This window comes from Engraulis encrasicolus, chromosome 10 (genome assembly GCF_034702125.1).
Source record: "Engraulis encrasicolus isolate BLACKSEA-1 chromosome 10, IST_EnEncr_1.0, whole genome shotgun sequence".
In the NCBI taxonomy this organism is placed as follows: domain Eukaryota; kingdom Metazoa; phylum Chordata; class Actinopteri; order Clupeiformes; family Engraulidae; genus Engraulis; species Engraulis encrasicolus.
Window position 1 is genome coordinate 17,779,512 of NC_085866.1, and position 26,555 is coordinate 17,806,066.

General features: G+C 41.0%; 2 protein-coding genes across 4 annotated transcripts in view; one reads left to right on the plus strand and one right to left on the minus strand.

Annotated features, from left to right (window-relative positions):
* The window catches only part of dnmt3bb.1 (DNA (cytosine-5-)-methyltransferase 3 beta, duplicate b.1), a 44,533-nt gene extending 34,331 nt beyond the window's left edge, over positions 1-10,202 (minus strand). For 2 of the 3 annotated variants that reach the window (XM_063208280.1, XM_063208278.1), the window contains exons 1-2: positions 10,003-10,202; positions 4,110-4,214 (exon numbers count right to left, since the gene is read on the minus strand). In XM_063208280.1, the coding sequence (XP_063064350.1) occupies positions 4,110-4,169 (60 nt within the window). In that variant the 5' untranslated portion in view covers positions 4,170-4,214; positions 10,003-10,202. Of the gene's footprint in view, positions 1-4,109; positions 4,215-9,719; positions 9,918-10,002 lie in introns of those variants that run through there. The other variant, XM_063208279.1, reaches the window with a different exon arrangement.
* A 1,623-nt stretch (positions 10,203-11,825) lies between these two features.
* Positions 11,826-19,573, plus strand: commd7 (COMM domain containing 7). Its single transcript, XM_063209610.1, has 9 exons — positions 11,826-12,001; positions 13,112-13,165; positions 13,952-14,054; positions 15,169-15,225; positions 15,566-15,603; positions 15,705-15,795; positions 15,893-15,942; positions 18,987-19,035; positions 19,142-19,573. The coding sequence occupies exons 1-9, from the start codon at positions 11,918-11,920 to the stop codon at positions 19,216-19,218; spliced, it is 603 nt and encodes a 200-aa protein (XP_063065680.1). The 5' UTR covers positions 11,826-11,917; the 3' UTR covers positions 19,219-19,573.
* Positions 19,574-26,555: the final 6,982 nt, after the last annotated feature.

Below are 26,555 nucleotides of genomic sequence, written 5' to 3' on the forward strand. Positions count from 1 at the left end.
AGAAGGGTGAAATGATTATAAACAGCTGTTTTGGGCTTTTTTCCAAGACAGCCCAAAACAGCTTATTTCGGTCTACACCTGGCAACACTAATTGCTTATTTGTCGTTCTACACCTGGCAACACATCCGGCGCGTTGCGCTGCCGCTGGACTAGCTTGTAAACAACAGTGGGACAGAAACGAAACAGACTGAAGACAGACACGGAAAACAAACGGATTTACTTGACATTGTGTGCATATTCTCTTTGAATTAAAGTCGAAATCCAACGTAGAAGGTATTTTGTCCGGTAGTTTGTGTCATATTGCGATGTGTTTCGCTCATATTTTGCCCCCAAATCATTTCAAACAAATAACGTATAGCAATGTAGCAATGTATCTTGTCTGCCCATTGCATTTGAAAGCTATGCTACTTTAGCTTATAAGCAGTCTTAACAGCAGTGCTGCGCGCACAGTTGGGATGGCAATTAAATACATTTAAGAATCAGATAACTGTTGTAGCCTGTTAACATAGCACCACATAGAATTGCCTTTTATTTAACTTTGTGAGATCAAAGGTAGGCTAAATGAATTGAAATGTTTGTCATGATTCATCCATGCCATGTGTGTTCATCATGTTTCACTCTCACTAGCCTCTAGCGCGTAACCAATTATTTTATCAGTTCAGTCAACATCTTACATTGTGTTGACATTCCCTAGTTGAACAGCAACAACAGTGGACTTGAAGAGTGCAGAGTTGAAATGAAGTGTCAGAGACTTATGAATTAGAAGAATCTTTGGAAGTGTGACACGGAGTATGAAGCTCACGCACATAACATAGTAGGCTATAAACAACAACAACAAAACCGTCTCTCATCAAAAAGAGAACCTTGTGTAGTGTAAACCGAGATCACGGTTTTTTAACCGTACACCGCCCAGCTCTAACACACATTCACACGTGGGTGCACGCACGCACGCACACGCACACACACACACGCACACACACACAAACTATAAGACAGCTCATGCACACCCCTTCTCCTGCACTCTGCACGGGTGAGGACTGAAAGGGGTGACGTGGTAGGGTAAGGTGGGGCCATTTCTTGGGCAAAAAAGTGCTACTGATGGATGAAACAGGGGTGAACCAGTTTAGAGGTCTTTCAGTCTGTCTCCACGCCTTTGTGTCCACCCCAGCCCACACACACACACACACACACACACACACACACACACACACACACACACACACACACACACACACACACACACACACACACACACACACACACACACACACACACACACACACACACAAACTCCTCCCTCTCTCTCTCTCTCTCTCTCTCTCTCTCTCTCTCTCTCTCTCTCTCCCTCTCTCTCTCACTCTGTCGGTAGAGGGGCCCCATTAGATTGATCTGAAGTCGGCTTTTGTGAGATTGAAGGACAAAAGAAAGCAGAGTCCAAACAATCTTAGGCAAAAGGCAGGTGCATCAAAATTCCCTTAGAGCACTCTTGCTGCACATTACACAGCCTACTCCATAGTCACAGATTTCTTACTCTAACCAAACACACACACACACACACACACACACACACACACACACACACACACACACACACACACACACACACACACACACACACACACACACACACACACACACACACACACACGGCAACGCACACACTATTAACACTACATGTACATTGTGGTACATTGTGTGCACTGAATCTTACAAATCCATGTGCATGTGCTGTAACTGTATGTCTGCCATAATCAAAGCTTCACAGACTGACTCAGCATGGAAAGCACCACAGCCAAGCCAGAGCTCTGACAGCGCACAGGCATATTTGCACCGTGCACTTCATCTTACAAATCCAAACATGCATGCACGTGCGCAAACACACACACACACACACACACACACACACACACACACACACACACACACACACACACACACACACACACACACACACACACACACACACACACACATACACACACACACAGCTGGGTCAAATACACACTATTAGCACCTTTAAGAGACCAAATCGAAAGTAAAGCACTGTTATGTGACAGTTTCATGACCTGCCAAACGTGTTAAATCCGGGGCCTAGACCAGAGGGAAGGGAAGAGCCCTGTGTTGCCTGTCAGTGCCTCTCCCACTCTCTCCACTGGCTGGGGGGGCGCAGACACCCACTTACTCCCTGTCCTGTCCCAAGGCACTCTGGGAATGTTGATCAGATAAGAGGGCAGATTTGGATCAGACACGCCACCGTGACAAGTGCCAACAGGAGCCTGAAGAGGAAGCAGAGCCCTCTCCCTCTACTCCATTCTCCCTCCAGTTCTCCCGGCACAGCTGTGAGTCGGCTGCCATTAGTAGGTGAAATCCTACAGGGACCACAAATAGGGGCTCTAAAAGCACAGAGTGCATGCAAAGGTAGACAAACATGTAGAGGTCCAAAACAAGACTTATACAGACACCCCACGACTGGCTAAAGCCACTGCCATCTTTATTATTTTATTATATATATTATATTAAATATTTATTAATTTGTTCTGATGTAAGTAAGAGGTTTAGGGGTGACGGAAATGCACACCAATGGCGCGGACATCCACAGTACGTCCACAGAACGTGTCCGTTATCAGTCCGAAACGGTTAGAATGCATGAAAACAAATCATGCCTTGCACACAGGAACGCTGTGTAAGCGTGTCACATGTCCGTCCTGACCGGACATGTCCGCGTTGCTCCTTGAAAATAGAACTCGAGTCTATTTTCCTGCGCAGACGTCCGCGTTCAATGCGCGGCTCCCATTGAAAATGAATGGCTGCTGCCCGCGGATAGAACGTGGACGTTGATTGTGCAGTGTGAAAGGCAGCCCGCGAACCTCTTGGACTTTAGAGACGTTAAGGAAACGTGCCGTCCCTGTGTGCATGTACCATGAGAATTGTGTGCACATCCCAGGGAAAGGTGCAGGACAAAGGCTGGCTGAAGGTTAGGAGTGAGGAGTCCACAGCAGGACCAAATACACAATATCTTATATTGCCACTTTCATTTTGGAGATAGAATAAGACATCAAAACTGTTGTTTTTACACGCAGCCATACATGTACATACAGGACACATACAGGTCTTTCAGTCACCCAATTATTCATGTTCTCTGTGTAGTGCTACCTGGGAAATAATATAGGCCATCCTATAATAATAATAATACTACTAATAATAACAATAATAATATTGTAATAATAATAATGGTAATAATAATAATAATATAGGCTACTCGATGCAAAAGCCACAAGTAAGCTTACCCTCAGACTTTGCAAAGGAATCAGCTATCTGTGAGGTATATTTTTGTTGTAATAAAGCACTGCTGTTTTATAATAGTAATGGTTTTACCATGAAACCAATTATGTATGCAACTATGTGAGACAGAGTTAGCGATAGGGCAGCTGCTGGCACAGTGTTCTGCAGTAATGATTTACACACATCTTCTCATGGTATTCAGCCAGTTTCCCCACACAGCCTACTAGCAATAAATGCAGCCTTCTGCACTGCCTAAGTGATGACCTGCAGGGCAGGTGTTCTCCTTCACCTTAGAGTAGGTGTTCTGCTTCACATCTGGAATCCTGATGATGCTACGATATAGTTGTGTAACGTATGTTGCCATCTAAACACTATCTCTTCTGCATCTGACAAGGATTTAGCCATAGCAAACAAACTGCTCAAGAAGAAGACTATCTATGTCATAACAATGTTGTTATGATCTGGTTGAGTTTCTTTCAGCAAACAATGAGTCAGAACGCCGGCAATCTCATCCACACCAAAGGTCTACAAAACATGCCTCTGAAAAGGTTTTTGCAAACTTGCCAATACATGCTTCAACGCATGTTTCTTCTGTTCTTCCTATGTTCAATTTAATTGGCTGAGCACAAGAGATAAAGTATGTACAGGTATTGGTGGGTTTGCAAAAAGATACTCAATTACCAGGTAGAAACTTATTGATGCTCAATTCCGACAATAACATTTTTCTGTTAAATTTTAAAATGATGAAGGTGAAAGTAAACTATGGCGTGCGTTTCTACCTGGCATATCAATGGCTCCTACCAGAACTTAAGGAGAGATCATCTTACCGTAGCAGTCATCTTGTCACTTTCCGCCATGATAGCGGACGAGTACTTGTTGGATGGCATTACTTGGAAGCTGTGCTTTCTGTCTTCCTTTGCTGGTTGGAGAATCTGTAAGGAATATAAGTGCATAGTAAAAAAGAGGCTCTACTATAACAGAGAAAACAGTTATATTCCAAATGTTGTGAACTACTCTGTCCATGGGGGAATTGCTTGCTCTCCTAATCTTAAATTGGGTGAGCATTCCCTATGCTGCTGCTGTCCCCTGAATCTCTGCTTTTCTTGGTGCTCATGGAAACCAGGGGACTCCTCTGAACAGAGCCATACCGCAAAATCGAATTCATAACAACTCCATAAAGCAATTGCATTCAAAATTTCTTGATGTGTATTTCTTGACTGTAATGGGCCTGACAGAAATGAACATAGTGTAAACCAGTGTGGGCTAAAGAGAGGGTCTTGGGTGGGCAGCGGAGCTATGCTTAAAGATTAATACATTTATAAACATTTATTCAGTCACAGAATGCTTAAATATGCATCATTGTATCATTCATTTCACTTATGATCCAAAATGAAAGTACGACCCTGAATATTTGAAGTATACACTATATTTGGGTTTACACTGAACTGAAACCCAGCTGGGCACAAGAATACCCAAAAACATGTCAGATTTGAGTATTTAAAAAGACAATGCCAAGTCGACATAATAGTAATTTATTCAAAACCACATAGTATATGCATAAATTATCTGCACAAATGTGAGGACATGTTCCCCAATGCACGCTATGAATTGCCCAAAACTGGACTCTGCTGAGGTCTAAAGGTCAACAGACCTATGCCATGTGCCAATACTCCAATATGGGAATCTGTGTCCCATCTTTTAGAAGGCGGGCCCTTAGCGGGTCAGGAAATGAGCGAAAACATCTTTGCCACCAATAAATACATTCAAAACTATTTTCTGTTCATCTTCAAGAATGGTTGTTCTCAAGAAGCAAGCAAAGACTCTTCTCTTTCATGACTATTTACTGCACTGATACCTGAGCTGGCCCAGACCAGGGAAAGACTCTAAGCTAAGGCATGGGTGTATGTGGCATATCTGTCTGTGTGTGTGTGTGTGTGTGTGTGTGTGTGTGTGTGTGTGTGTGTGTGTGTGTGTGTGTGTGTGTACTCTACTTTACCCTGCACTTAAAATCACAAACATAAAATCATTAAAAAAACACTGACCCTACTTAGCATATGCACTTCCTTTTTGAAGTTTCCTGGGCACTTGGTAAGTGTTGTGTATACTATGATTATGTCCTTGATTGTAAGTCGCTTTGGATAAAAGTACCAAATGTAACTTACACTTTGTGCAGAATTATTAGGCAAACTGATTTTTGTCCATTATAGTCTATTTTATCCATAAGTGTTTTCAGCAAATAGTTAACTGCGGGTCCACCTGCACAAAGAGGCTACGATGTAAGTGGAACTATCATGGCATCATAGAGGACACAGCAACTGAAATTCGGAGGTAGCATTAATAGTGTCAGTGCCTGAAATCAAAACAATATGTTTGGAAAATACTTTACAGCCTATAATTAGGCATAGTTAAACAATACACATCATCATCAATCATAATTTGTGTGCCCTACTTCATGAAAGGGAAAATTCCAAGGCATCTACAAGCACAACCAATAAAGAGGCACTGGTGACCTGAGACTGAGACACTGACCCTACTTAGCATATGCACTTCCTTTTTTAAGTTTCCTGGGCACTTGGTAAGTGTTGTGTATACTATGATTATGTCCTTGATTGTAAGTCGCTTTGGATAAAAGTACCAAATGTAACTTACACTTTGTGCAGAATTATTAGGCAAACTGATTTTTGTCCATTATAGTCTATTTTATCCATAAGTGTTTTCAGCAAATAGTTAACTGCGGGTCCACCTGCACAAAGAGGCTACGATGTAAGTGGAACTATCATGGCATCATAGAGGACACAGCAACTGAAATTCGGAGGTAGCATTAATAGTGTCAGTGCCTGAAATCAAAACAATATGTTTGGAAAATACTTTACAGCCTATAATTAGGCATAGTTAAACAATACACATCATCATCAATCATAATTTGTGTGCCCTACTTCATGAAAGGGAAAATTCCAAGGCATCTACAAGCACAACCAATAAAGAGGCACTGGTGACCTGAGACAAGGTGTTCATGAAAAGCAAAAAAGGTGACGTACAGTTGGAAGGCCATAGTGCTGAAAAAAACCTTGAATCATGAGTCTCTGCACCTTCATGACAAGTAAGGAAAGACAATGCAGAAAAGGGGGAAACTGGCATAGACTTGGAACGTCACAGTTGTAAGGGTCGGCTATAATAAAAGGCAGTGAGGGGATTTGTGGAGATGTTGATGGGCATTGTTTTTAATAACAGCAGGGTAGCATGTAATCTTAGGAGTTATTACAATAATGTTCGGGAATGAGCCATAGAGCTAAGATCATTCGTAAAATCAATCATTTACATTGCACTAAAGCCCAAGATTCGTCATTATTGGGAAACGCACCCCTGTGCTTTGACCCAATGTTGAAACCATGGGCTACTAAGAATTATCTGTTATTGTCCATCAAAGAAAGCAATCCTCAGTGTTTTTGTCTTTACCATGTAAATACGAAGGGATAAGCTCAACACCAACATATGACCAAAAATAGATGATGCTGTGTGAAATGGCCATTGAGTGGGATGGACGGCCCATCACTAGGGTTGTGGGTGTGTTCTGACTGTTGTACCAAAAAGCCTGGCTCTTTGGTGTAGCGGTCTGATCCCAAATTTGGTACCCCCGAAGGTCTGAGTTCAAGTCCCAGCGGTGCAACTCTGCTAAGGGACCACAATGGAAATAAGTCTTCAGACTTCTTTGTGTACATAACTGTCTATTTATCCCTTTCAATGTATGGTTATTGTTGCTGTACAATGTTTTTACATCTAATAGACTAAATAAATTCAATTCAATTCAATTCTCACCTTCACTACATTCAGCTATTCAGTGAAACCTTCTGCTGGTCTCCCCATTCCACTGGCCTCTTACATACTAGGGCCGGCAAAGCTTGCTCTTATGCTACTTAATTACAGTATTCAGACAAAGGCCTCTGACTTCAGACCTTTGCATGTGCACACATATGACAAAGCACTGATGATGTCAAACTATGTCACATAGGGTCTGAATCGCTTCAGGAAGTCATGTGAAGAAAAGATGTAATTCCTTAATACCTACCCCCCCCCCCCCACACACACACACATACACAGCCCCTTTGAACCCTGTGACCACAACCCACTCCAAACCCATTAACACCCCAATCCTGTAACCGAGGGCAGATCAGCCAAATACTTCCTGACAGAGATGACAACGCTTGCTTAGAAAGGAGTTACAGTAATGAATATAGTCCACCTATGCACACACACACACACACACACACACACACACACACACACACACACACACACACACACACACACACACACACACACACACACACACACACACACACACACACACACACACACACACATTCACACAGTTGGAAAACATACACAAGACACAGACACAGACAGACACAAAGGCACAGGTACAGACAAAGACACACATACACACAGGCTGGTACACACAAACACACGTGCGCTTCTTGAATGGATGTAGCAAAAAATGATATACACACACACCACACTCTCAAACAGCTATTGAAACCACATGTGCAGACTTAAAACAAACAAAAAATCCCACAAAACAGCTTTGGTCTGACCATATGAATACATTTGAGAGCGCACCACTGCACCTGTATACAGTGTGTGTGTGTGCGTGTGCGTGTGCGTGTGCGTGTGTGTGTGTGTGTGTGTGTGTGTGTGTGTGTGTGCTGTGTGTGTTTCGATACCCAAGCTCAGCACTATTGTTGAGATGAGAGAGCTGGTAGCGTTGAGAGGAAAGTGCACAATAGGAGGTCAGATCAAAGTTGTGTGGTAAGTGTTGGGAGGGAAAGCGCCGGGAGCAGGGAGTTTGCAGAGGAGACAGGGAAGGGGCACCTGCCAGATGGGTAAATCACCCATAGACATCTTGTCCTCCCAGGTCTCCTAACCAAATACGCACAGCACAGTTACATGACAAGTAGACATTACAAGTACAACTCTCATGTACGTAAACGCCATGCTTGTAAGAAATATGTATTGGTATTTGTTTTTGAATTGTTGGAAAAACCCACATCTTTCTTTTTGGCCAGACTCCGCACCTTGAAATATTTGATGACTAGCCTACAATGCCCTGATAATTACAGAACTTTCTGAACCTACAGTCAAAATATGATTCTTGGTCATAGAAAATGTAAAGGAATCGTTTTACATTCGAAGTCAGTAGCCGAAGTATTGAATTCAAAATACACAAGCATTACATCAAGAGAGAGAGAGAACCATTAGGCCTATGCTCCTTCTTATGTTTGGTTTAATAGCCTAGGCCTGCTAAAGTCATTTATTTTAATTAACTTATTAATTAAAGTATTAATTTTAATAATTAATTAGGGTAATTGTGGGCGCAGATCAAATCACAAAATACCCGCGGTTTGGGAAACATGTTTCCAAATAAAGACACTGTTAAAACTTCAAATGCAAAGTTATGCAGTATCATTTCATAAAGAACCTTCCTAAAACAAGGCGACGCATTCCTTTGGGAGGCCCAATACCGCGCACCAAGGAGCTGCGCATCATCAAAAGATATCCCTTCAGTAACTTATTTCCATGCATCCATTAGGGTAATCATTTTGCCAGTGAGCTGGTCATAGTGTTGGCACTCCTGAGAACATAACGTTCATTAGTCAGTGCAGTGCAGTCCTGAGGCGAGGGGAAACAAGGGGAAGACTGCTGAGACGCCTAAAAACCTAACACCAGAATTTCCTGTTCGTGGCATGTTATATGGTGAATCGCATGTCCTTGGCTACCGAATAAGGTGTCGCCAATTCTACCAGAGTAGCCTATTCGTACACAAATAAGACAATTAGTTCTATGGCAACTCCTTGTCATACCGCCTACTATGGCAAATCAGAACTGAAATCAAACTGAGGTTCACTGCCCCGTCTTACCCATTGAACTTCAAACCAGCAGGGCTGCCATAACAAGCATATTGCAAACTTATTTGTCAGGCGTGCTCTACATATTATAATGACAAATTGAGTCTTCTCAGTAGTCTTAAACGTTTCCTTTTGAACATGCGCTTGCTTGTGGCATAGCATGTTGCGATTTATTTTGCAACGGAGAGAGCGCACGCGAAATGCATGCTCAAATCACGCCTTGTTCAAGTTCACCAAACAGCTTTGCACGTGAGCACGCAATTTCAACCAGTTGTGTTCGGCTCATAGTCCTCTTCATTCAAGAACTGACTAAAATGAACATCACCACAGTAATGTAGATTAACCTCATCTCGTTCACTCACAGTCACAACTGGGCAACGTCTCCGCGTGTCCAGTTTGCAAAAAATGTGATTAAGACAATACACGGCACTACAGATTTTTAAGAAATAGCCCATCCACTCTAATTCACTGAGAATTCGGAACCCGTCAATAGTTAGAGATGGATCTCTCGAGGCATCTCCCCATAACACGTACCTTACATAATCCTCAGATTCCACGACCTTTTCCTGCAAATTTACAAGTTTGTCTTCTCCAAATCACCTATCCATCTTACTGTAAAATGACACTGGTTTGCCCCGAAACAACTTTTGCTTATAAAACATGTGGGGAATTAATGTTATTGGTTAAACATACAGCAGGATATCACTGTAGTGTAGGTTTATGGTAACTTGCTCGCTGCCATGCTGGTTAAACTCAGCGAATAACCATAGCGAGTACAGTAGCTAAACTGGTCTATCAAGAAAACTGAAGAATTTACCTGTTGCTGCAGTCGTCGTCTTATTGGGAAAAAAGTTCAGGATTGATTGGTCCCTCCTGCTTTTTGAGCAATTGCCAAGGTGTCACGTCTTGTTACTATCAACTTATCCTTTCTTCCGTGCGCTTTTGTACCTCGAGGCTGAATATGTAAATGGTGTGTAGATTCTTTGGAACTCCACTCTCTTTGCCTCACTTGTCAGGCGTGACTTTTCCCGGGTCTCGAATCGCACTCTTCTCGAATAAAACTATATTTACCTTTATCATGAACCTTTCACGTGAAATTGTGAACATTGAGCATGCCCCTCATGTGGCTCATGTACCAACTGTACCATTCATGTTACATAGCAGTGTTGCACCATTGGCAGCGCGTCATTGCTTTCAATATATGTGATATCAGAGGTAAAGCACAATTCCCTGTTGCCTACTACAGATGGTTCTACTGTAAACAGATGATGGGTGCCATCAAAAGTGCCCTTCGACCCTTGGTTAGATTAACACATCTCATTGAACTCTGAGAAGTCTGGCAGCAGTGCTGGTACTGCCAATTGCATATATAGTAGGTCTATAGTCATTTGAATTGTCATTGTCAATAAACTTTATTTTAAATAAAATTGCCACTGCTTTCTTTTCTTTTTTTAAACTTTTACATTGTGCTTAAAAATATACTGTTATTCTGGGAATTGTTCATAGTCCATGGGGCAATGGAAGGTTAGGTGACTTGCTCAAGGGCCCTTTAGCCTATAATAGGGCTCAAACCTGCAACCCTCAGATCACTACTCTCTTACCTTGGGGCCACAACTGTCCCCTCAAGTTTACCTACAACAGAGCTCACCAAAGCAATATGTCAAAATGAAGTCACTTTGAAATATTATGTTCAAAACTGCACTTGCTACGTTTACACTGATTTTAACAGCCTGCTTTCACACTTCCATAAGGGGAAGAACAATTTCAACAATCACCACACTAGCTTACTGAAGTATAAGCTTTAACATGTAAACACAATATGTTGACACAATAGATGCATAATAAATAGGTTATACTGCACTTTGGGGCATTGTACTGAGTGATGCAATGCTTTGGAGACACAAATAGGCCTACTGCAAAATTCCAGTTATTAAAGGCTACAGCATTTTTCCCACAAGGGTATTACCACACAACCTGGTATAGTGAGCAAGAGGCCTACTTCCAGGGTGTGACCACAGATCAAGACATTGTTTTGCGAAAAGATACATTGTCAATTTATTGTCATTTGTCACATTGCCATTTGTCAAATTAAAGACATGTTAAAATTGGTGACCAACTGGTAGTTTATGTGCTTTCATACATAGAGATGTGTCATTTAAACTCATGGGGGGAAACCCTCAGAATATGGTTGAGTCTAGTACTGCAACTGCAAAATGTGCATGACTGCAGTGCAGAGCATGCAATGATTTGTAGGGGGAATAGGCTACTGCAAAATATTGCATTTTAATATAGTAGGTGTATGCAGTGTTTTGAATAGGAATGCATTGCAATGCAATAAAAAAAATCAACAAGCGCGGAACTGTTGAGACTTCAAGGAACTACAAGCATTTAGGCCAAAAGATAAATGGCACAGAGCAATCCAACTAGATATGTCCTTTAGAGGAGTAGGCCTAGCCTATTTTGTTCCTAATGCAAGTAATTTCCACATATTCGTGTGCATGTTCAGGTTGTGCAAATAATTGGAATGGTAGTTGCGCAGACAAAAATAGCTTAGATAAATGATGTTACTAACGTGATAGATTAAATAAATAAATAAATGACCCACGTCGGAGTGGCGAAAGTGCGAATGCGAAACCAAAGGATATATTTCCATTGACGAACCGGAAATGTCTGTGGAGATGCTTGCTAAATTGTAACAGATCATAACCCGCTTGTAACCGAGTTGTGACAGAATGTTACATTTACAGTTCACAACCGAAACATTGCCTGAAGCGGTGGTCATCGACTTTCAGAATTTGAACAAATTCAGCGAACAGGTAAATGCAACCTATTTCCTACACCCTGTTTAGCTTTATGACAAGGATATGTTTGTTAGTGCAAATCTGTTGTTGTTGTGTTGGGCTACTATTATCACGTATCTAGTTCTACTCCAAAAAGTCAACATTCATTCTGTTGGGGAAGAGTATCGGCTGCATATGCCCTAAATATTTTTTTTAAAAGAAATGGACCTGTTTTCATGGCCTTTGGAAATGCGACCACCAAGTGCTATTAAACCTCATATGAAAACCTTCCCAGTGCAATGATGGGTATGCAATGTATGTAGGGGTCTCCCTAATTGTAGCCTAATAATAATGGCCTACAAGGTTTACCCAGTCATTAGTTTTGGCTACAGCGATGTGTCACAGCTCTAGACGTAGTATGCTAATTCGACGGTCACATGCCAGTCACACGAGCCATACCGACGACCCAGGCTGCTTTTTGTATTTTCGTAATATCCTTTAGCTTTGAATGTTACTTTGAATGTAAAATGTTTGAGGAGTAAAATGCTAGGCCCACTAATGTAATTTGTTAAGTTGTTGAAGTTGTAAAGAGATCCATATCTAATAGGCCTAGCCTATTTAGTAGGCTATTCAGATGCCCTGGGGCAGGCTGCCTACTTTGTTGAAGGTTGTAGTGGGCTAGAACTAACTTTCTAGCCAGTAACTTTCTATCCAGTTCAGTATCTCACTCTAGCAAATTAGGGATTAACTCCAATGAGCCCCACGCGCATTAATTTACAACTCTGCAATGTCCACGAGATGTCTCAAGAGATGTCTATAGCAGGACCTTTCTTTGCAAGGTGGGATGAACATTCAGGCTTCACAATCAGAAGTTGTGATGTAAACAAATACACAAAAGTGGGTCTCAAATGGGAGCGAATAACAATGCAGCTTGTCATTCTGTCGTTAAATTCAGGTTAATCAATGCTGTTAATCATTCATGTCATGCACATTGGTTTTATTGGGTGCACAATACACAACACCTTGCTGTTAAGCAGAATATATTTAAATGTTATCTTCAACTTGTAGACTACGCTTACATTCCTTACAGGTTGAGAACAGTCTATAGCTAACACTTGAAATTCCCATTTTGTTTTCTTTCTACAGCAGTTTGCCCGGCTGACGGAAATACTGTATCAGTTTATGCTGGAGCCAAAACAGGTAAACCATGGCCATGAGTATGTTATTGCATTATGCATAGTAGGCGGGTAAGTAATGGACATAATAGGCAGTCATGGGCAAGTGGCTAGGATGCAGGACCTGTAGCCCTGTAGGGCTTGTCAGCTCTATGTTCCCACAGCCCGATTGGTCCCAAGGCCCATTGGTCCCACAGTGTATTCCTGCTGCTCCATGTTCCCACATTTTTAAGAAATCGTCCAAATATAGGCCCTATGTTCCACAACTCCATGTTCCCACATTTCTGAGTAAACTGAGAGAACGTGTCTTTTCTCCCGGGCCTAAAAAAAAAAAATGTTTAAAATATTAGTGGTGTGGGACCAATGGGCTGTGGGAACATAGACACGCTCCACCTGAGGGTAGCCAGTTCAATTCCCGATGTTGCCAGTTAGGTAGGGGAGTGATTAAACAGTGCAATCATTTAAGTAATACAGGTAGATGACCGCAAGCAAGTCATTGAACTGCAAAAAAGCAAAACAAAAGCACTACTGGTTGTGGTTTCACAGTCTTTTGTTTTTTGTAAGCACTACTCCAAATGCTTAGATGATGCCCATGGGTGGGGGAGTCATAACAGTTATCTGAATTAGTTTAAGTAGTAGATTTTAACTAGTAAATGGTCACTGTTAGAAGTCACATTCTACATGTTAATTATCCTGAACATTCCTGAAAGGTTTTTTATGTACAGTGAATGAGAGAATCTGTCCTTCTTGCAGCCTCCATTACAGAACTGTTTTTTTTTTTTCAATTAATTTGAAATGTGTTTGTGAACAGACGGAGAGGTTCCTCACACAGCTGAATGAGTTTGCTGGCCAGAATGGCATGAGCGCTGGTCCCCTGAGGACCCTGGTGAAGAGCATCCTCCTCCTGCCTCATGGTAAGGACCTCAGACATACGGTACATTCTCCAACTGACATGATACACAAAATTAACCTCTCATACTGTCACATGACTGTGTAACTGTGCGTGTGCACCAGAAATGACTCTGAAATCACTATGAATTTGCTTTGTTTACTCTGGACATGACATTGACATTTTTGATTTAGCTAATCAGGACTCTGGCTTGTCAGCCTGGGACATTCGAAGATATGTCAAAAAAAAGTGAATAAAGAAGCACTCATCAGATTTCATTTTTCATTTTTAATCACCTCACATCACAGACGTTTCGGGCTTACACCCTTCTTCAGTGTGAAATAAGTAATCTGATGAGTGCTTTTCTATTCACTTTCTTTTGAGATTTGAGTTCATTCATTGACGAAGTTTAGCACACAGTGTAAAGTATAAGAAGACAAGGTGTTGAGCGCGCTTCCTGATCCTTCTACATTCGAAGATATGAACATTCCAATTGGTTTTCGCCGAACCACATCATAGCATTACCCTAATATTGACTTTTAACCGCTGAAATTCGCTCTTTTCGCTTTATTCACCGACCCTCCATAGAGAAATAAGGACTTCCGTCGCTCCGGTACCGTAGGCCGCTTTTGGTGAACAAGCACAGTAAGGAGGTTTCAGTGTCCTCACCGTGTGATCTACTTGTACAGTCTTACTTTTGTGCTTGAAAATCAACTGCTTTCTGGTTTGTTGGCTCCGTGCTTTCATGTGTTGTCTAACCACTGTTGCTGCCGATAGACTCATCACACAGACGCAGGACGCAGGCTCTCATAAGTGTGTCCAATAGTACTGTTTTCAAGTTGAGCAGAACGGTCCGGGTGCCCATTACCAGTTACTGTACGTTTGGAAGCTGCGAACCACCCACGTTCGTACCGGGCTCTGAACCTTTCTGTATGTAACCATGTTACCTGGATGAAGTATGAAGTATTTTGTCAGTTCGTGTCCAGTTCCAGAACATTTGAAGTATGAAAATGACAGCCGGTTCGAGATTAGGTGCGAGAATGGGCCTGGTTCTGTCTCGGCCTGAACGGACCTTAGGAGGTAATTGGGGCCTTCTCAGAACAGACTAGACACTGATTCCCTGCTCTTTTTTTATTTAGGTGCCCTCAAGAAAAATCTTACTGCTGACCAAGTAAAAGAAGACCTTCTCAATCTTGGTATTTCACATTTTCATCTTTGTTATTATTCTGAAAAGCTGGCATCGGGTGGTGCCTGAGCAATGGTGATGAACATGTACTCCATGGAAACTGGGTAAACTGCTGGAAGTGGGTTTAACGACTTTCCTGAGTATACTGACTCAAACCCAGTGGTAAACATTCTAATAGAGGGATCCTACTTTAAACCTCTTGTCCTTCTATTACAGGTTTACCAATTTGAAAAAAAGACTATTGATTTAAGGGGTTACAAGCCCATTTCACATAAACATTTCTAGACCCTTTGCCTTGAATGAAGGAATGAAGCAAAATATTCCATATTTGCATGTTTTTCCCCTTGTAGGAGTTGATGAAGACAAAGCAACACATTTTTCAAACCAGGTATTGTCTGACATTTTTATGCTGACTGATTGACTGTTGTGTTGGTAATGCTATCCAGAGATGTTTTACAGTCTTTGTATTTGGCCTCCATCTTTTTGCAGTGGAAAGCCAATTACGCTGGGATCTCCCGAGTGGCTGTTGTACAGACTTTAATGGTTAATCAGCTAGTGGACATGGAATGGAAGTTTGGGGGTTTGTACAAATTATCAACAAGGTCAAATTGTGCTTCAGCTATAGAATAACAGTGGTGCAGAAGGGAAACTGAATGATGTCTTCATTTTGTTTCCAGTGACTGTAGGGACAAGTGAGATTCAAAAGACCGGGAATATCTTTCTACAGGTAAGGGCATATGTTTTTACCCCTCCGATTTTTGCAAGTGGTATGAAGCACATGCCCTCCACCAGTACTACCCCATCAAGCAGAAAGAGCTCTTTTTTGCAGGACGTGTAATCCTGTAACCTAGACCAGTGGTGCTCAAACTGTGGTACATGTACCACTGGTGGTACTTGAGACATCTCTGGTGGTACTTGGAAGAATTCATTTTTGTGCATTGATTTGAAGGCTGATCAAGTTGTTGCAGTCGAAAATTTCTCTTTGGTCTCACATTTTGTAATATTGAACAGTATGAATCTGAAAACATAATGCAGAATAATACTAGGCAAGCAAAATTTAAAAACAAGCATGCACTGAATGTGGCCGTAGCTGTTGATGCTGTTATGAACCTCTCCTGTATTGACTGGCAAAAGTGAATATGGAAGGCCTTTGCTGTGATATTCTAATGTTGGTTGTCAAGGTGGTACTCGGAGAGCTCAATATTTTCTCGCGTGGTACTTAACACAAAAAGTTTGAGAGCCACTGACCTAGACTATACTCTGACCTGACCATCCGTAAGCTCCAGTCATTTTACATGTCCCTCCACGTTATGTTTGGGCTGGGTTTTCTTAGAGGACATTTCATATCATATTAGCAACCATTAGCAATTGGGTAAAATCAGAGGCACATTTCAAGCATCAATAGAGTTTCTCCTCTCTGATCAAATTTAAAGAGGAAGTTTAAACGTACACAGCCAACACGGGTATCTTCACTGTCAAGTCAAGTCAAGTCTGAGGCACATTTCAAGCATCAATAGAGTTTCCCTCTCTGATCAAATTTAAAGAGGAAGTTTAAACGTACACCGCCAACATGGGTATCTTCACTGTCAAGTCAAGTCAAGTCGGCTTTATTGTCAATTTCTTAACATGCACTGATCATACCAAGAATTTGAAACTGGGACTTTATTTTATTTCTTTTTTTAAAAATGTATCGACATTTAATACTATGTACTTACACTGTATATACAGTGCCCTCCATAATTATTGGCACCCCTGGTTGAGATGTGTTTTTTAGCTTCCAATTATTTTATTTTTTTTCTAAATAATATGGGACCTTAATGGAAAAAAAGAGAAAAATCCAACCTTCAAAAAAGTGCATTTATTCAGTGGGGAAAAAATCCCACATAAAGAAATAATTATTTGACATCAAATAATGTGTGTCACAATTATTAGCACCCCTGGTGTTAATATTTTGTACAACCCCCTTTTGCCAACAAAACAGCACCTAATCTTCTCCTATAATGTTTCACAAGATGGGAAAAGACAGAAAGAGGGATCTTCAGCCATTCCTCTTTGCAGAATCTCTCTAAATCATCCAGAGACCTGGGTCCTCTCCTCTGTACTCTCCTCTTCAGCTCACCCCACAGGTTCTCAATGGGGTTGAGGTCAGGGGACTGAGATGGCCATGGGAGGAGCTTGATTTTGTGTCTGGTGAACCATTTCTGTGTAGATTTGGCCATATGTTTAGGGTCATTGTCTTGCTGAAAGACCCAGTGACGACCCAGCTTCAGCTTTCGGGCAGAGGGCAACAGATTTTGATTTAAAATGTCCTGGTATTTCAAAGCATTCATGATTCCATGCACCCTAACAAGGTTCCCAGGGCCTTTGGAAGCGAAACAGCCCCACAGCATCACTGACCCACCCCCATACTTCACAGTGGGTATGAGGTGCTTTTCAGCATGCGCATCTTTCGTGGTACGCCAGACCCACTTAGAGTGTTTGTTGCCAAAAAGCTCAATCTTGGTCTCATCTGACTAAAGCACACGGTCCCAGTTGAAGCCCCAATACCGCTTGGCGAACTCCAGACGCTTGCGTTTATGATTGTGAGTGAGGAAAGGTTTTCTCCGTGCATGCCTCCCAAACAGCTTGTTGGCGTGTAGACAGCGCCTGATGGTTGATTTGGAGACTTTGTGACCCCAGGATGCTACCATTTGTTGTAATTCTGTAACAGTGAGCTCTGGAGATCTTTTGATTTCTCTTACCATCCTCATCACTGTGCGTGATGGCAAAATAAACTTGGGTCCTCGTCCAGGCTTGTTTACCACTGTTCCAGTTGTTTTGAACTTCTTAATTATTCCTCTCACAGTGGATATGGGCAGCTGCAGTTGAGTGGCAATCTTCTTGTAGCCTCTGCCTGACCTGTGAAGGTCGACGCACATCTGCCTCACTTGTATGCTGTGTTCCTTTGTCTTTCCCATGTTTAAGAGTGGATAAGAGAAATGGCCTCAGTGTCACGTCATATTTATACCCCAGGGAAACAGGAAGTGATGAATTACTAATTAAATATTCCTACATACTCTGGTAAACTTTGTAAACTACTGTAGAAATGACAGAAATGCTTCAATTATATTTATTTCCTGGGAATTGTTAAGGGTGCCAATAATTGTGGAACAGGTGATTTAATGAAAAATAATTATTTTTTAGTCAGGTATTTTTTTATTGTCTTACAATTCATTTGAGTTGAAGGCTACATTTTTCTACAATTTTCAGTGTGACAGTATTCTTCTGCAATAAACACTGAATTTATTTTAAGGCTTTTAACACATCTCAACCAGGGGTGCCAATAATTATGGAGGGCACTGTACCTAATCCTACACCAAAGATGCATCTCAAGTGCATTGTGTTACATGTTGTTACATGCTTTGTCAAACTGTAACTAATTATTGTAGCAGGGATTGTAAAATAAAGTGTAGCCCCTTAAAGGGACACTGTTACAGCAGAGAGAAAACAGGAAGAATAGGGTGTAAAACATGTGGGCACAGTGCACTACCTCATTATTTGCCTCATTACTGGGGTAACAACTACTGTGTGTAATATTATAGTTGTATATACTTAATGAATATAGCTCAACTTTTACAGTACAGTTGACACCTCTGACTAAGATCATTCATATTTGACGCCTCCTTTACTATTGCATGTGCTAATTTTTAATTTATTCATCATGTTTTGCAATATTCTGATCCCTAAACAACCATGTATTCTTTTGCATTTCCATTGACATTCACTTTTCAGCTCAAGCTAATCATCAGAAAAGGAAACTCCACAGAAAATGTCTACATGGGTATGTTTTTATTATTAACCTGCAGTGCTCTTTATTTGGACATTGGACTCTCTTGACATGACCATAACTATTATTTAAAGTAGTTTCAACTTCTATGTGTTTACAGAACTGACACTACCTCAGTTCTACAACTTCCTCCATGAGATGGAGAGAGCCAAATCTGCCATGGACTGCTTCAGTTGAGGAGCTCTCTGTTTCAACAGAGCCCACATGTGCCTTTACAATGGACTCTGGCACAAGAGGAGGGGTCTCCTCAATCTCACGTGTGTGGGACCATTTACTTCCGTGCTAGGCTCTAGCATTTCAACCTTTTCATTATGTGAGATCAAGTTTGTTTGCATATATCTATGTCTGTCTTGTGAATGCTTTAATGCTGTATCTTCATAACAAATAACCTGTAAATGTTGGGCTGTGCCTTGTGAGATAAATTATTCTCATGTAAATAATTACTGTAAAAATATTATTGATTATTATTGTTCACACGATCTATGGCAATGTTACACTTTATAGACAGCTAATTAAATGAGCAATTCTTTAACAGTTGTTGTGGTGTTATGTTTAATATGTTTGGCTCTATTGAGAAAACACCTGATAGAATGAAAGAATAGTGATGGGCCCTTTGGAAAAGGGTTGTTGTATATACTTTACACAACAGTTCCTTAATGGTTACAGTTCCTTGATTATGCTGCGTATTATATGGAGCAAATAGTCTTTTCAAAAGCTTTCCATGATTATATAATATAGTTTTTGCATTAGGACTAACTGGTATGTCCCTTGAAGTGGAAGTTGGGAACTGGTGATAAATTGGTTAATAGCATCCGCAATGTTTTCATCAATGGTTTTCATTTACATGCAATGCTAGTGTATATGTAACCAAGGAGCTAGGAATATGGCACTGAGATACACACACTGTTGCTTTCAGCTACCCTATGTTCAACACCATACTGTATGTTCACATGTGAATTGGTAAAGGAATTAAGTAATAGTAACCATAACACAAGGAATAGCCTATACACTACAGTCTATTTCCATAGCCCAGTCTCAACAAAGCCAGTTAGGAAATTTTCCCTTCCCTTTTTGAACAAACGATGGTAACAACTTGGCGTGCCATACAGCCATGGGTCAGGGTCTAAAAGGAAATTTGTGGCCAGTATGGGTTTTTCCCCTGTTAATCATTTCTCACTTTGACATAATGAGACAAATATCTCACTGTGAAAGAAATGACGTGGACTGTGTGTGAGGATGGTAATGGACAAATGTTTTGTCTTCATTTTTAAGAAAAATATTTGCCAGTTAATCTCTGCCCTGCTTCTGTGCAGTAAAGACCACTAGGCAATGTAACGCATCTACCAACAGAATGTGTGCGCATCTTAATGTTCCTGTGAAATTCAGTTTGCATTCTCTCAGGAAAATATCTTTGTGTGTGTGTGTGTGTTAAAAAAAAATCTTTACCACTGCAGCTTGGGGCATGTTATGTCTCGCCAAAAGCCTGCTGCGTGAATCAGTCAAACCTCAGTGATTGAGCAAATATTTGCAACAGGTTCCGCAAACCACCAAGCAATGAATCCTTGCCTTGTCCATCAAGTGAGTGAAGACCGCAGAGCACAATAGGAGTCAACTCAGACAGCAGACGATCAGAGGGAAGGACGTGCAGACAGACGGCCGACAGATCGTGCAGACAAGGAGAGCATTTTGAAAGATAAACGAGGCAAGTAATGGGTACAAAGAGCAGTATACATGTCTATAGGTGGGTGGGGGACTCATTAGTGGTGGACAATGAATGGGGGATGGCCTGGGCACTCTCCAAACAAACAGCCCGTCATGCCTCATGCCCTCCTGGGGTCTCTCTCGCACCACACCCCGTTCATTACAACAGGCTCCATAAAGGAATGTGTCAATCAGGGGCTGGATTCATATGTTGTTGATTGGGATTTTTATTTTTTTTATTTTTTTTTGAACTTCTTTTTATTTTCATTTCCATAGTCATACAGTGCATCATTCACTACATCTCCATTCTTACATATTTCAACCGGGGATACAAACACATCCACAACAAAGAAAGATATAAAGATATATGTAGAGAGAGAAAAGGAGAAAGAAAGGAGAGAATAGAGTGAAAGGGATAGTTATATTAAGTGAAGATGCAATACAGTACGTGTCCAATTATTGATAAATGATTCTAGTTTGTGTTGTAAAAGTGCAGTAACATGTTCCATATGGTACAGTTCTTGAACTCTGTCCCTCCATTGAGTTATTGTGGGGGGAGGATATTGATATAATTTTAAACACCCACATTAGGCACGTTAAATCTCATGGCCAACCTGTGACTTCTTTCACAAAGAGCTACCATTTTGAACACAACCTCAAAAACAGAAGTCAGTTTTGTGCATTGTATTCATGTAGGCCTTCTGTGTCATGTGCTAAATCTTCAGAACCTGGCCTTGTAGCTGAAGGTTGTTGGTTGAATGTCTGGCACTAATGCTTTCTCCCATCCTCCCCTAAGGTACCCTGGACCATGTCCAGTATAGACAATCATGTGCATAACAATAGCAGTGTGTTTACAAATGTGACTACAAATTGATACTTCAAATTAAATCATGGGAAAAATGTAATAATGTCCAGTATGTAATTAATCTATACAAATGATATGGGGCTGTTCAAAAATATCAGTGACTGCACTCTCCTTTGTTACAAAGTTTAAGTAACCACACATGTAGAGAGAGAGCAGCCTCCAGCTCAGCAAGCCAACATACTGCCTGAAACTTAAGAATCGTTTTACTTCAACAGTGCTGTACCATTAAGGACTACAGCGCGTCTGTGGGGAAACTATGGAAACCATACTGGACCACAGTGGTTACTATGGAAACTTGTTCTGAGGTTCCTGTATGCTACTGTAGGTGCAATGACCACTGCCAGTCTGCCCTTGATGTCAAAGTATAGTGTTGGGCTGATTCATTCTGAGATCTATAGAAGGGAAGGGTGAGAAGATTCAGTATCTCAGATATGGATGCCATAAAGAAGCGCACCACCAATGTGTGTATGTGATGTATGAGGAGGTGATGTGGTGCGAAATACTTTGCATATTAACTGCATATGATGAGACACACACCCAGGTTCAGAAAGTAAAAATTCCTATATTTGGTCCAGCCATTTGGCAGATTAACAGGATATATTTTAGCACAGCCTTTTATCCAGGTAGACGAGTTAGCAAGTGCAATTGTGTGTTAAGAGTGCAGATAGAAGAAATAAGCTTAAAGGCGCACTGTGTAGGATTATGGCCAGAGTAGATATTGCAACTATGCTGCTCATTGAAATTGCTGCCTATGCCAAGTTTGATCTTTTCATTAATATTTACTATGTTAATGAATATTTGTAATATTTCCAATGACCAAAGTATAGTGAGCTTTGCTATGTCTATTTCTATGTCTCTGTCTATTTCTTGAAATTCAAAATGGTTGACATGGAGAAGATCCAACTTTTGATGTATGAAAAGTGCAATTTCCCCAATCATTATGAATGCTTAGAATTTGATGGTGGTGGTAAGTATTAGTGAAAAGGGTTAGGGTATTTGTGAATGAATGAATTCTGGAAAGAAAATATTAAAATATTACACAGTGCACCTTTAACCTGAATTGTCCAGCTATGTGTGTAGATTAGGGGTGGTACGGTTCACAAAATTCACGGTTCGGTTCATATCGCGGTGTCAAGGTCACGGTTTTCGGTTCTCTACGGTTCTTTTTTTTTAGTTCATGATAAATGGTGCACTGGCTAATAGAATCGGATTTATCACTAAATATCCTGCATATGGTTTGTATAGGCTTATAATGTGAAAATGGTGTGATTTTAATTGTGTCATCCTCTGATTTGGTCTTATACGCTAATGTTTTAATCAGAGAGACTGGATAAGATACTCCTAGAATCTCTGTTTTACATATTTTTCTGGGCAGTACATGAATTGCGGTTTGCGATGGATTGCACGGTTCGGTTCGGTATGTGTGTGAATTGTACGGTTTCGGTTTTCGGTGCGGTTTGTGCCATCCCTAGTGTAGATATAAAGTAGAAATGTAGATTATGTTTGGATAGAGAGTTTCACCCATCACTACTGGCAAATTTTGGGTGCCCATTCCTCCTAGGTGCAACCAACTCTTTGGTGCTATATATGCCTCTGAAATAATAATGGCTAATACTAATAGGCCTGAAGGGGATGACAAACAGGGAAACTTCTTGAGCAACGTGCCCGGACAACGACTTTGTAGGATTATGCTTAGACTGTTCATCACATAACATTTCTATCAAGAGAACTCGGATTATGTTAGATTAGCCGTTGACAACTTTTTTGAGCCATTCCATCAAAAAATGAATAGCCAATCATGATGTTGCCAGGCAACATTGCTCAAAAAGTTGCCCGGTGTATCATTACCATAAAGGTTGCTGTGATTCCATGTCCATGTTCTGATGCCGTGTCAGCAACGGAACAAGGAATGACTCTAAAAAACATATCAAAATCTTTCAGCTGTCTCACAGTGAGTAAATAGCACTTTTTAAGCCTTGCAGAGCCAAAATATTCAAAAAGTGTTTCTTTTTTTCCCCTTTGCTGCATGTTTGCTTAGCAGAGTAAACTAGTGTAGCTTTTGTGGGTTTTTTTTTTTTTTTTTCAATTTTCGCACAGTTCAGTTGTGTCTGAGTAGAGTGAGTGCTGCTTCTCCTTTCCTCCTCCTCCTCCTCCTCACTCTGGGCCTCACCACAGGCATGGAGCTGCTGTGTGAGATTACTCCATCTGCCCTCTTAGCACTGACAGACAGGAAGTCAGCTCAGCACCCTCTGGCTCCCCTTCCTCTTGCTAAGACATCTCTACTCTACACCACTCTGCTCTTACCCTGGCTTTTTGTTCATTTCTCTTCTAAGATAATGTAATGGTGATCACGCTGGAACATACAGTCACTTTGTTCTAATTAGCAGAGTGATACAGAGAGACAGAAAGAGGGAGACATGGGTTGGCTGTCTGACACACACACACACACACACACACACACACACACACACACACACACACACACACACACACACACACACACACACACACACACACACACACACACACACACACACACACTCCCTCATACAACAGTGCATTACGCTTCTCCTAGCCTTGAATGTACACATTTTCTCTTTCCTTCCATATTCGTCCTGGTTCTCACTCTTGCACAGTTCCAGCAGCACTGAGGGGGTAATTGATGTCTTCCTGTCCCTGAATGTGGGTCTGGAGCCCTCGCTGTACTGGAGAGCTGTGACCACAAGCCCAACGGTGCCATTGGAGGCCTGGGGAACACATGCTGTAGAGACTTCCGGCTGTATTTCACCAAGCTGTGGGTGCTTTATCAGACTACCCCATGCTCTCTCAGGGCCTCCTGGAGGAAAGGGGGAGTCACCCCCCCCCCCCACACACACACACACACACACACACTTACACAATCACCCACACACCCATACTCCTTACCCTCACCCGCTCAAGACAGTTAGTGGAGCCAGTCTGCTTATTTTAAAGCTGGGGAGCCCCCCACCTCCTGTCATATCAACTGTGACAAGCTGATATTCTTGGTTTTTCATGTCCTATGAAAGTACCGTGTGATCTAATGTAAAGTATTAACAAATACATGTATGCATTGCACACGCATACACACACACACAACATGCACACACAGACGGCATACATTAGTTCTCTTGGATTATGCATGCAAAAGACATATGCATGCATACATAAATGCTAAATAGGCATATCTATCTTTAAAATGCATAGCATATATCTGACTCAGTCTTGATGCTTGTACCTCTGTAGAAGTTTGGATGTGGTGATATGCATCAATTTATTAACTCATAACCTTTCTTGATTGACCATTGATGGGCTGAAGGCTAAAGCATTTTGGCATTTTTTTAGTTAAACTATGCTCCGGTTTTTAAATAAGAACACTAAGAAAAAACGCTTTTTCTCTTTATGGAAGAGCTGCCTGAAGTATGACCCATGGCCATCAGGTTTTGACTAGTGGTTCAGCTGGAGATGGAAACTACTGTTGCTTTAATATGCAGGATAACAATTTGAGAGAGAGAGAGAGAGAGAGAGAGAGAGAGAGGTGATTTTAAAGACTTACCACTAGAGGACAGTATTGCACAATTGCTGAAATGTCTCTCCTCTTGTAGATATACAATTTCCACTTTTACACATGTATTGTAAAAATACACCATTTTAAAAAGAACACATTTCAAAACATACAATTAATGTATTTGTGAATATAGCCATATGAAGACAGGTGAGTTAGAAATAGTGTAATGACAGGGTGTCCTCTACTAAAGTTAGTCCATGAGCCAGACCACCGATCGCAATCGAAAGGGTGGGCAAAGTCTTGTTGGTATTTTATTATTGCTATATATGTCCAGTTTATGAATTGGTATGATAACCTTTGCAGAACAGTAGCTTTATCATATTTATCATGCATTTCTTATTTGAACCATTTTACACTAAAAACGCCTAGGCTAATTAGCTAATATCTTGATAAATTGAACATAAAAATTACTGTGAGGTAAATATATTTATAGGAAAAGTTGTTATACAAAATTCTTAGATAGTTCAAAGGGCATGTTACACATATTTCCCACTTAATTTAGTTCAGGCCCTCATTTTCACTGACTTTTCATTTAAGGAAACTTGTAATACAAAACCCACCTGTATTGTAATGTACTGGGAAAATTGTGTGGTGATGCATAGAAGTTTTTTTTTTCACTCTTGAGAAATAAACCCTCATTTTTAAAAGTTATCTTTCATTATCCAAACAAAGTGTAATGTACTTAAATGTGAACTAATTTACATACACACTCGAATTTGATATGTAGACAAAGACCTATTGGATAAAGCAGAGACTACACTTTTTACATCGACTAAGGGTGTTTGGAGAGGATAAAGTCACTTTTTGTACCATGCTGTTGTTGAGGGTGTACTACACTATACAATCCGGTGCCATGCACAGACATTTTTTGGGGTCAGGTGCTCAAGGTGGGGGCGGGGGCATGTGGAACTTCCAGTTTCCTTGCTAGGTTAGAACAGGAGTGGGGGAGCCGTTTTCATTCGTGGGCCACTTCAAATTTTATAAAAGGCTGCACTATGAACACAAATCAGGATTTCCCCCTGCAGTTTAGGTCTATATTGAAGGTGGGCACCTTCACAACAGACCCCACCTCCTCTAAGTCCCCTGAAAACATAACTTAATTGTATTGCAAATTCAATTTCTAAGAGTTCTTTACAAAGCATGTCAAATTCCATGTGAAACTGCATAAGATTAAAATTACATCAGGGGCCGTAAACGGCCCTTGAGACATAAGTTAGATTCCCCACCCTTGTATTATAAACTATATGATATCAGTGGGAATTGTCACATGCTTTTGATCTCAAGAATTTCTACCGTAGATGATCATGCCAATATGGAACACATTGTGACAAAATAGCAAGAACTTTCAAAAAGGGCCTTTTT